The sequence below is a fragment of the Trifolium pratense genome, linkage group LG2 (assembly GCF_020283565.1).
Source record: "Trifolium pratense cultivar HEN17-A07 linkage group LG2, ARS_RC_1.1, whole genome shotgun sequence".
Lineage (NCBI taxonomy): Eukaryota > Viridiplantae > Streptophyta > Magnoliopsida > Fabales > Fabaceae > Trifolium > Trifolium pratense.
This window is the reverse complement of record NC_060060.1, coordinates 20,963,798-20,975,282: the sequence shown is the minus strand read 5'-3', so window position 1 is coordinate 20,975,282 and position 11,485 is coordinate 20,963,798. Positions and strand designations below refer to the sequence as shown.

The 11,485-nt window shown below is 30.5% G+C and overlaps 1 protein-coding gene across 2 annotated transcripts; it reads right to left on the bottom strand.

Moving 5' to 3' along the window:
* Positions 1 to 3,330: 3,330 nt before the first annotated feature.
* Positions 3,331 to 10,129, bottom strand: LOC123906754 (WAT1-related protein At3g28070-like). 2 transcript variants are annotated; one of them, XM_045956735.1, is made up of 6 exons: positions 9,915 to 10,129; positions 9,719 to 9,781; positions 8,758 to 8,871; positions 7,666 to 7,897; positions 7,262 to 7,420; positions 3,331 to 3,608 (listed from the first exon to the last, which is right to left on the bottom strand). In XM_045956735.1, the coding sequence occupies exons 1-6, from the start codon at positions 10,103 to 10,105 to the stop codon at positions 3,474 to 3,476; spliced, it is 894 nt and encodes a 297-aa protein (XP_045812691.1). In that variant the 5' UTR covers positions 10,106 to 10,129; the 3' UTR covers positions 3,331 to 3,473. The 2 variants fall into 2 exon arrangements, with proteins under 2 accessions (XP_045812691.1, XP_045812690.1); XM_045956734.1 differs by lacking the exon at positions 9,719 to 9,781 and adding an exon at positions 5,081 to 5,232.
* Between the last annotated feature and the right edge of the window lie 1,356 nt (positions 10,130 to 11,485).

Here is an 11,485-nt window from a genome sequence, read left to right as displayed (position 1 = left end):
CAGCGCACGTTCAATCCTTGATAATTGTATATATGTTGCAGCTGATCCTTCTAGTATATATAGTACCAGAAAAGAGTCGTTGCAAAAAGAACCGTTGGAGTTGATAATCTTTTGTCTTCAAGCAGTCTGTCTTGATGCAGTTTGGTTGTATCCAAAACTAAGAAAGAGTTTCAGGTACTTTGACTACTGCAGAGTGGACTTTCCTTATTCAGCTAACAAAACTGAAAACCCACGTTCTCAAGCGAGGACAGACAAACAGAGGGTAGCTGAACTGATCAGGCTTGAAAGGTCCTTTTCTTCATTGGTAGAAGAGTTGACTTGCAAAGAGAATCTTCACAGATATCAAAAAGATCTTCAGAGGTTGATGACGCTTTTAGTCACTTAAGAAGTTCTGAAGACTTCATCCTCTGAAGGTTGTAACTTCTGAAGTCCAACATCTTCTGAGCGCTTGTGAACTTCTGAATTCACATCCTCTGAACTTCACTCAGAGCTTATATGATGCTTATATCTGCGCACTTAAAATAAATTTTTAGTCCATCCAATTGTTTATTAATACTTTGTTATCATCAAAACCTTTATAGATTTAGGGGCTAACATTTTAAATCAATTTTGTTCCAACAGTACTGTGTTTATATTAATTAATATATTTTTTGTACAATTTTTTTCAAAAATTTTTACAACAAAAAAAAACCTAAACCCTAACCCTCAAAACCCAATATAACCCTAAACTTTCAAAACTCTTTTAACCCCCAACCAATATGCAAAAACGAAAAGAAAAAAAAAGCAACTAAGGACGCTGCCTTGGGGATGGTGTGTCCTTCATGTAGACGCTGCCTTGCCAATGGCGCGTCCCACTCACAAAAATCCACTAGGGTATTTCAGTGTCTTCTTCCTCAGGTAGGGTGTTTTGGTGTTTTTTGTTTGTTACAGATGTAGTTAAAAAAAAATATAATAAGTGTTGTCTATACTTTTAATAGCGCCAGAATAGACAGCGCTTTATAAGCATTGTCTAAGGCAAAAAAAAAAAACGTTGTCTAAAGCCTTTTTGGTATAGTGACACCAAGGAATAAAAGAATAAGAAGCTGGTTTCTTTAAGAGAAAGGAAGTTCTGAATTTAGGTAATGATGTATTGGTAAATGAAAAACATTTTAGAAGTACTTGGTCATAATTTTGTGATTTGCCCATCTTCCAAGCCATCCTCTCAACATATGAGTTGATCTTACTTTCCTCGCAAAGATGACAGAACAGTTGATTTGATGTATTCTTTAAATGTTTCGTTATACCTTTCATACATTATGCGTCCTTGAAATTCTCCTCATAACTATTCTAATGAATAGTATGAAAAGTACAAGAAAATATTAGAAGAGTACATCAAATCAATTGTTCTGCCATCTTTGCGAGGAATGAAAGACAAACTTCCGTTGAGAGAAGTTTGAAAGATGGTAAAATCACAAAATTACGACGATGTACCTCTCAAATTATTTTCATTTACTTGATAATATACACTATACCCAAAGTTGTGAACTTCCTTCTCTTAGCCTTTGATTGGGTTTTTCAAGATGAATGAAAAGTCATCTAGAGAAGCTGACTTGCCGGCCGGCCACACCCGTCCGTGTGTTAAAGCCGCAATAGAAAGCATAAATCATAAAACATAGAATTGTCAAGACTCCATGAGATGCATTGTTTTTATAGCTTCCTTTTTTGTAGACAAAGCTGATTCGGAATTTCATTTCAAGGCATAACTTGTCTAATATTCGCCGGGAGTTGCCTCCTAGATAGAAATCCTTTTTTTCTTAAAAACGGGCTAAGATCAACTATGAATAGAAAGCATCAATGGGTAACTAATTAGTAGTGAATATGCAAATTTAAAGTAGAATGAATAGATCGAAATAATGAATAGATACATGAATCTAATAGAAATAAGTCAACCAAAAATCGTAGTGGACGCGAATAACATAACAACTAATTCAATATCATTCTTAGTCAATTTCAAGTTAATTCAAATTGACTAGGAATGAATATGAATCCGGTATATTTTCCACATTCCAATTTCATTTTATATATAAATAAATATAAATAATAATGTATCGATATCGATTTATATATATCCATTAGAATTATCAAAAATTGGATAAGTAATTAGAAATTTCTATTGAATGAATTTATAAATGAATATCGAATTTAAAATTAATAAATAGATTTTGGATTCTTATTTTGTTATAATAAGGTCTGTATCTGTCCGCTCTAAGGAAAAAAGAAAAAAAAAAGAATCGAACGTTAGAGTATTCTAACTTCATATCAAAAAATCATAGAAGGAGAGACATATAAAATACAGTAGTATATATCTCTGTATATTGAATTGCGAATAGAGAGATAATAGAATCATTTCTGATTCGACTAAATATGGGTATCTGATATAGATGAAAGAAAATCAATCAAACAAAAACAAATAGAAGGAAATTTTCTCCAACCACGTGGGTAGATATCTAGGAAATTCAACAGTTTCGACATATAATTCTAATAATACAAATGAAAAAAACATCCTAATGAGATAACAATCTCAAAGAAAAAATGGGGGATATGGCGAAATTGGTAGACGCTACGGACTTAATTGGATTGAGCTTTGGTATGAAAGCTTACCAAGTGAAAACTTTCAAATTCAGAGAAACCCTAGAATTAAAAAGTGACAATCCTGAGCCAAATTCTTCTTTCTGAATATAGAATACTCCTTGGTGTAACATCAAAATATTTTGTAGCCCAGTCTAAAACAATTGGGCTGATATGTGTAACCAACAGATATAATTCATTAGCCATGTGGAATCGTTGAAGGCTAGATATTAAGAATAAGATTGTTACCCCATGCACTCATGGTTACCTCCTGAAAATCTCATTTTACCCCTCTAGCTACTTAGAAAATGAGTGTGTAAATAGCAAAAATTAGGGAGGGGGGGGGGGAGAGTTCGCTTTCTAGAATGCAAACTGCAGCTGAGTTCGCTTCCTATAATGCAAACTGCTGCTGAGTTCGCTTTCTAGATAGCATATTGCAGTCAGTTCACTTTCTAGAATGTGAACTGCAGTTGAGTTCGTTTTCTAGATAGCAAACTGCAGCTGAGTTCGCTTTTAGAATGCAAACTTCTTTTTTCATGATTTTTTTCATTCAAGGGGGTGGATTTGAGCTAAAAATATTGACACTCGCATCTTAGAAAGCGAGATGGTTAGTTTGGTAATTTCATGGGATGACCGAGTATATTCAAGAGGTGCGAAAAGTTAGAATCTAAGAATAAATGGCGAGCGTCATTCGCCTAGGAAAAGGGGAACGTGGAACTGATCTTGAGAGAAGGGAATGTGGTAGCCATATAGTACTGCCCTTTTCAGGTATATGGCTACCACAAAGTTAAATTACTTAGAAGTTGCCATATGGAATAAGTTATTTACAATATCGTCACATTTATACTAGGATAGATTCATATAGATTAGATTATGCTTTGTTTTGTAATAGTGGAGCAACATTGCACGGTGTCTCCAAGTTTTGAATCCCTTTCTCTTCTGATGCTTTCCCCCATTGCACAGCATAAAATCCTACCACGATTATAACCGCACCAATCAAACTGCAGAGTATTTACAAAAGTGTTATAAATAAATAATGTTAGGAGAATGAATGCAAAAAAAAATAAAAAATATGTTAGGAGATAAAAAAATCAATTTGACAGAAAAGCAGAAGTATTAGAATTTAATTGATCGGAGGATCTACACACAATTATTTGTCAAAAAAAAGAAAAAAGAAAAAGAAATAAGTCATATTTGTTGGGTATAAAAATAATAAAGGAAAACAAAAAAGGAGAGAAATAATTTAAATAGCTTGTGATGGATCTTTTTCTTGAACTTATTTAAGTCTTAGATGAAAATTATACATATGCTGTTAGAATATTTTATAATGTTCCAATAATATTTTGTGGGTAAATATCTTTATATATAATTATATTAGTTATTTATTAATTAAGAGTCTTAATTGATTAAATGATTAAATAAAGTTAAAAGGTTAATTAGATTTCTATTTAGAAATTACTTAATTGGATATGGGCTCAATATGAGTGGATGTCAGGATGACCCGTTTCGGAATAATGGGAACCCTAATTGGTCATCACAGTGTATATAGGCTATGGTCCCCAATATACCGTACATAAGCAAATAATCTCTTCTCCCCGTCTGAAGAAAACTCAAGGCATTAGGGTACCGGTTGAGGAAGAACCATAAAAGCCAACGGATGCTAGTCGTCCATCTACGGTCAGTTCATCTAATAAATTCATCACCAAAGTATTCCTAATACTAATCCTTGATAAATCAACATGTCGTATATCCTGTTTTATATACATGCTCATGTTTATTAAGCTTCCGCACTAAAGTAAGATTATGAATTTAATCTTTATTATTGAAAGCATGATTTATATGATTAATTGTTAAATTAATTCCAACATATGCGTGTTTTAATGAACTTATTTAAATTTATCAACTGACCTAAATTTTGTGAGACTGTTTTATATATTTCATAGAAGCAACTTTTAACATTTTATATGAGTTTTTCAGCTTATTTTTATAAATTATCCAAGATAGTTTACAAAACCGACTTATAGCATATATAAAAATATTTATATTTAATGTTATAAAAATATTTTATGCAAGTTTATACATAAACAATTATTACGATAAATGTTTGTGTTATAAGTTGCAAATAAAATATTTATTCAAACAGGACAGTAGTTATACTTTTTTTTTTTGTCAGATGGCATAGTGGCTGAAAATTCCACAATTAAGGTGAATAAGTGAAGTGTTCGGGATTCGAACTCCAACTCATACCTATAAAATGTGATGTTCATACACCAACTGAGCTAAACTCGCGATGACTAGTTGAATGTTGGTTTAAATATGAAATTTTTTTATTTATATGCTAAACATAAATTTCATTATTTTCTCTAATTTTAATCAAAGGCATAACTCCCCATAAAATAAGAGACTTTAAAGGACGTCTCAAGATATAAGTCATCTCCTTGAAAAATTGATTGATTAGTTTTAAATTATTTACCTTCCAAGATAGAAATCATCTCCTAGGAAAATTGAACCCAATAAAACAGTGAAGACGATTCCCACAGGCTTGAACATAGCACAAAACAGAGGACCAGCTCTTTGTACGCACCATGTTTGTAGTAAGTACCGAATCCCTATTGCACCTATTGCCTGTTTAAATTAATGTTAAAAATATAATAATTTTTTAAAGGAAAATGTTAACATGTACCCTAAGGACATATGTTAACATAACTCTTTTTTAAAATTTTTAAGATATTAAATGTATAAGTATTAAGATAATTTTTTTTTAATATACTTAATTAGTATTTCAATGACACTGTTTAGCATTAACTTTATTTATTTATGAAAATTTAAATTGTACATTATTTGTATAAAGGAGACAAATATTAATCTAACAACTAATTATTAATATTCACTGAATAAAAAAAATTGCCCAAATAAATTAACAATTTGTAAAACATTTTGATTACAAGATAACACTTTTATCCTTAACTAATGTCTAGTGCCGCCTCCCGCACTAGTTAGCATGACACAACAATTTAATATGTATACATATTGAAATTATTTTTTTAAAGATTGTACAACATTTATGTTTGGTTTGAGAGAAAAAAATATGAATAAATGAAAGATGAGATGACTTTTGTGTTATGACACTTTTATGAAACACATATAAAAGGAGTACGTACTCATGAAATAATTTAACAAAGACATGTCAACAAAAAATTAATTAATTTAACAAGAAAATTTGAAAGCTACATGTCCAAATAATTTAACAAAGACTTGTCAACAAAAAAAATAATAATTTAACAAGAAATCTTGAAAGCTACATGTCCAAATAATTTAACAATTTGTACAATATTTAAGTGACAGATGAAAATAAATACATGTTTCAAAAGATAAATGACTGAAATGAACTATAAAAATAAGATGAGGACCAAATTGATTTTGAAAAACAAAGGTTAGCACCATTAGCAACTTCATCACTAGATTTAATGTTTGGGAGATAAATGACAAAAGGAAAAGAATAGGCCATAAGATAATGGAACAAAAATATATTTTAGTCTGAAATATATTATGATAAGGCTTCTCTATCATGATTTTAAACGGTGGTTGTAGTCGTAAATATGAGAAAGATTTTTGAAATTGTGGACGCGACATTGTCAATTGATATTTAATGTGGCCGTTATAGTGGAAGAATTCTCTTCCTCCTCCCCAAGATTCTTTTCTTCCCCTAAAAAGAATTTTTTGTTCTTAATAAAAATTTCGGAACGCATTTTTCAAAAAAAACTTTGCATTTAAAATAACATTATATACTAGAGAAAGTTCGGAAAATATTTCCAAACTTTTTATGCATGGACAAAAAAGTCTTTTTTAGATTCTGGTCAATGCACGACATAGAATATTGCGACCGGATTACATGATGCACTATTTAAACTTAAAACTATCCCAATTAATTTTGTGTTTATAGATAATAATGAATGTATAAATGAGCGGAGGTGTGCCTCCTTAGAGCATCATTATCCCATGAACTCATATGAGTTCTTTAAATGGGTCCCGTTATATTATTTATATTATTTTACACTTCTCAATTATTTAAATTAAACAACTCAACCACATTTCTCAAATATTCATACAACTCATCAAAAACTCTTAAATGAGTCTCATTAAATTCCACACATAATAGAAATTTATTTTTTTATAATTTAAAAAGTTAGTCTTGTAATGAGAAAGAAAGCTTTTATCATGTGCACAGTCCACGTGGCCAATAAGCAACGTATATGAACAGAACCACGCTCTTTATATTAGGAACAAGGGAATGCAACTAATTATCGGTCTTGTCCTGACAACACACGTTTGTTTCAGTTAAAACACGGTGAAAATTCAACCGATGTTGGTGCTCTTAGATCTGGTAGGTTGGCGATCTATTGAGTTTGTCCTTTTTCGTGGTTACTGTGCACAAATCACGTCTTTTATAGGTTTCAGATCTTCTTGTTATGGCAGGTTAATTTTTGTTTGGTGTGCCTCTGACATTGTATGTGTGTGGTTTTTAGAGCATTTTAGCCGCATGTGGAGAGTACCTCTAATACCTCTTGTTTTATGTTTTTCCCTTATATTTTTTTAATATAATATATTTTTGCGATTCAAAAAATAAAATAAAATGATAATGAATGATTATTACCTGGTAAAAAATGACAATCAATCCCATATCAAGCTTTAGTTCCCATTCACTTGGATCTCTAACCACAATTAAGGCAAATAGTCCTGATTGAATTGTAATAAAAAATACTTGGAAGAAGACTATGACTATTACAGCAGGGTATTTCCTTGTTACCGAAACCTGAAATAGCAAGAAAAGGAAAAAAATCAATTTACCTTCTAGCTAGTAAGAACACATTACTAAAAAATTCTTACATAATTTTTTTTAAAAAAAAAATACTTAAGTAAAATGTTAAGAAGTGTACACGCTTCGGTCACATTTATAAATAAATTTTATATTTTGATACAATGACAAATTTTCAATGTACAAAAAAAGTCAAATTTATTTTTATAAGTGACCGGAGTATAAGAAATAATTAGCCCAACCTGATATATGTACCATATGGATGAAAGTAAAGAATCCCCGGCACATAACAACCCACCCAAAATCCAATTCAAATTTGGTGAAAATTGAAGTGTGTTGTAAGAACTTGATGAATGTATCTTGAAGATTGGTGGACCCTTGTAAAATATAACAACAAATGCTCCAGCCACTGATGCTATAGTTCCTACCACTTTAGCTTGGCTTCTAGAATGTCTCCAGTATATTTTTTCCATCCTAAAATATATAGCCACATATGTCTGAATCTTAATCAAAATTGACTGCCATTACTCTAATTATATGGCAACCACAAACTGTATAATCTAGAATATTTAAAATAAATAATTTTTTACAATAAAGTAAACCATTTGAATTTTATCATATATAGACTAAGTTTACGAAGATTTCCTCGAGTCTGTCAGCATATACAAATTGTGGATATTATTATAACGAATATAAAATTTACTGTTAGATTGAAATTTCATATTTTATAAACCTCCATAAAATTTTAAAAAGAAATTGAAAATTATTTGACATCTTCCTGAGACCCATCAAGATAAAGGTGGGTCTAATTAACATATCAAATTATTTTCAATTTTTTTGAAAAAATTTATCGATGATCTATATCATATAAACTTTCACTCCAACGATAAATTTTGTAAAATTCATATTCTTTATAATGTTATTCGTGATTTGTGCACAGTAAAAGACAACCATATATGTCTAGGGATATTCTTGTCTAGACACAAAGCATTTTGACACAAATTTAGACACGCACATAGATTTACAAAATTAAAGAAAAAAAGAAGTCACATCAATCAACATCATTTTAATTATTTTTTCTTTAATTTTTTACTTTTACTATGAGCGCGCCAAAATAAAATGATTTGGAGTTATGCCCATATTAAAATTTCCCATTATGTGTAATGTTTTGTGACATGCCTAATGATTTGTGAAATCTCTAAGAATAGTATAATACTATGTAACAATTAAAGTAGTTACAACTTACTCACCAAAAAAAAAAAAAAAGTAGTTACAACTTGATTGCAGTGCACTAAAAAATCTCCAATAATTCACTTAAAATAAATATGCAGAACCTGAAAAGCAGTGCAAGTACGAAAGTGAAAGCTGGAATGAGGTTAAGCATTGCTGATGCAAGAGTGGGTGAGCTGAGTTCTATGCCACCATAAGTCATTATCTGTCCTAAAGTTCTGCATAGTAAAATGACTTCATGTAAGAGAAAAAAATTATGCAAAAATGGATTTAAATGCAGTTTTAACTTTTAAGTTTTATAATTGTTTAATTTTGATTTCTAAATTTTAATTGCTTGATTTAACCCTCTATATTATACAATTGCTTAATTTTTGCCCCTAAATTTACCCCATTTAGCATATGTTAGTCTCCAGTTGATTTTTTTTTTTACTAAAAACTACTTATGTGCCATTTTATAATTAAAAAATTTAAAATAAAAAAAATCTTTTCACAATAAATATATGAAAATTTGTTTTTTAAAAATAGTTTACCAAATGAACTCCTTTAAATTGAAAATTTATATAATGAGTTTTGTTTGATAGTGTAGTTGTGTGGTTGAGAGTACTGTATTTGACAAGGAATATTACCAACATCCAATGACCATGTGTTATCATAATTAATTAATGAACTATGTGATAAATAATTATTTTAGTGGAGATTAGATAAATAATAATAATAATAATAATAATAATTTGAAATAAATTTTTAAAACAGCAACCAGTAACTATTGAGAAATCAAACTAAGGTTCATATTACAAGAATACTCCTAAACCATACTCAGACAACAAAATAATTTGATGTAATGAAACTTTTGACCACACACAAAGGGCAAATGGCAAGAGGCGGCAGAGGTTGCTACACTTGCTCGGCTCGTCTACTGCCTCTTGACCACATACAGAGGTTTATGAATGTAGTTTTTTAAAGATTTAATTTTGCTATACAAAAAAATTTAACGGCACAAGTTGTATTCATCTACCTTTTGTTCATGTGAGCCATACTCGACAAAATTAAAATAGAAATACTAACCCCATGAGAGCAAGCAAAAAGAAGCTGCAAAGTGCAGAGAAAGTTAGAGGAGGGCGCTCTGACCTGCCAATGAAAGAAGGGAAAAGCTAAAATAACAACAAAAAAAAATTAAACTTAAATTATATTTTGAAACAAAGCAAACATGTTATATACCTTCCCATACAAGAAAATTAAAAAAAAAAAAAAAAAAGGGAACCTGTTGATAAAAAAGGCAAAAGGAAGAAGCAAGATGGTGGAAAGTGCCATGGAATACACAACCAATACATATTTGTTCATTCCATCTTTCATTGCAACTTTAATTACAACCATGCTTCCACTTTGTGCTAAAACAGCTATAATCATTCCCACAAATGGTAATAATTTGTTTCTACCATTCATGTTCACCATCTTCCTCTTTCTCTCTCTCTCTCTCTCTCTCTCTCTCTCTCTCTCTCTCTATGCTTTTCTGTTTCTCTCACATCATATGTACAAAGTCCCAGTGTTATGATTTTTCTACATGGTAAAGTCAATGATATGTACTGTATTACAAATTAAGCACTATTATAGGAAGATTAATTAAAGGTTTAATAAATTTGCCACTTAAGAAAGTACTCCCTCTTATACCATATATATAAGCAAAAAAATTCACTTAAGTTGGTTCGGTTGTATTGGCTTGGAACTTGTAAGTGTGCTCCTTCTTAAGGTTTCAGGTTCAATTCTCTCCGGTTTTCTCTAGTGCAAATTTGAATTGGCTAGTTTAAATTTTTCAAAAATAAAATAATATATAAACAAAAATCATCTTTTTAGGTTCATCGCCCAGGCCTGGTCACTGCGACCACTGATGAGATCCTCATCGGTCGCTATTTTAGAGTTTTTTTTAATTAAGTTTTAATAAAATTTTATTAGTTTAGTGTTTAATTTAAAGTCATTTTAAATAAATTGCAAGTTTTGATTTATTGAGTCAAATAAATATTTTTCTCTATTAAAATAATATTTTGTGTAGTTTTTATTTTCTTTGTTCAACTTAATAATATGTTTATGGGTGAGTGTGGTGTGAATAGTAAATTAAAAGATAAAGACATTTGCTTATATTGACACTTGGCCCAGTAGAAAAAGCCTTTAGGTCTTGAAATTGAAGGACACATGAAAAAGGAATGGACAACAACATAGTGCTGGTGGCTATAAGAAAGAGGAAGAACACATGAACAGGAGGGGAGTTACGCTGGGAAAGAAAAGGAGAAACAGAGGAACAGTGCGATAGAAGAGAGATTGACGTGGGTGACACCATGATGCAAGTTCTTGGTTCTATTTTCTTTCTTTCACTGTTTATTTAGTTTAATGTGTAGCTAAATTGTCTTCCATTGGGTTTTGTAAGATGAACTTGTATGAATCTATGGGTTTCACATGTTAGTTTTGTATTGATACTCTTTTGATTAATTCAATTTTCTATTCAATCAATATTTGTGTTTAATGCTTATGTGCATTGATGAATGTTCATGTATGATTTGAGATTCATATTGATTAAGAGATTAATTGTATGAATTGGACCTAAATTGATCGTTCAACCTTGTAATTGATCTAGAAATAGAGAATTAGGGGTTGTGACTTATGGTTTAACGTTCAATGTTTGCCTATTTTAACTATTCAATTGGCCTAAGAGATTAGAGGATTATAGTGTAAAATAGTGAGTTATACACCATGAGAATGGGTATAGTGGCTTAGTTGAACTGTCGTGATAATTGAATTGATCATCATAAGGGTATTAGACGCTAACATCCATAGTGAAAT

What these genes read in the sequence shown, in the direction of transcription:
- LOC123906754 (XM_045956734.1), bottom strand. Translation starts at nt 10,105, where the DNA reads ATGGTGAACATGAATGGTAGAAACAAATTATTACCATTTGTGGGAATG. An exon ending in CCATATGGTACATATATCAG is followed by an intron (nt 7,421 to 7,665) that starts GTTGGGCTAATT and finishes TTGCTATTTCAG; the next exon opens with GTTTCGGTAACAAGGAAATA. An exon ending in GATGATTTCTATCTTGGAAG is followed by an intron (nt 3,609 to 5,080) that starts GTAAATAATTTA and finishes AATACTCTGCAG; the next exon opens with TTTGATTGGTGCGGTTATAA.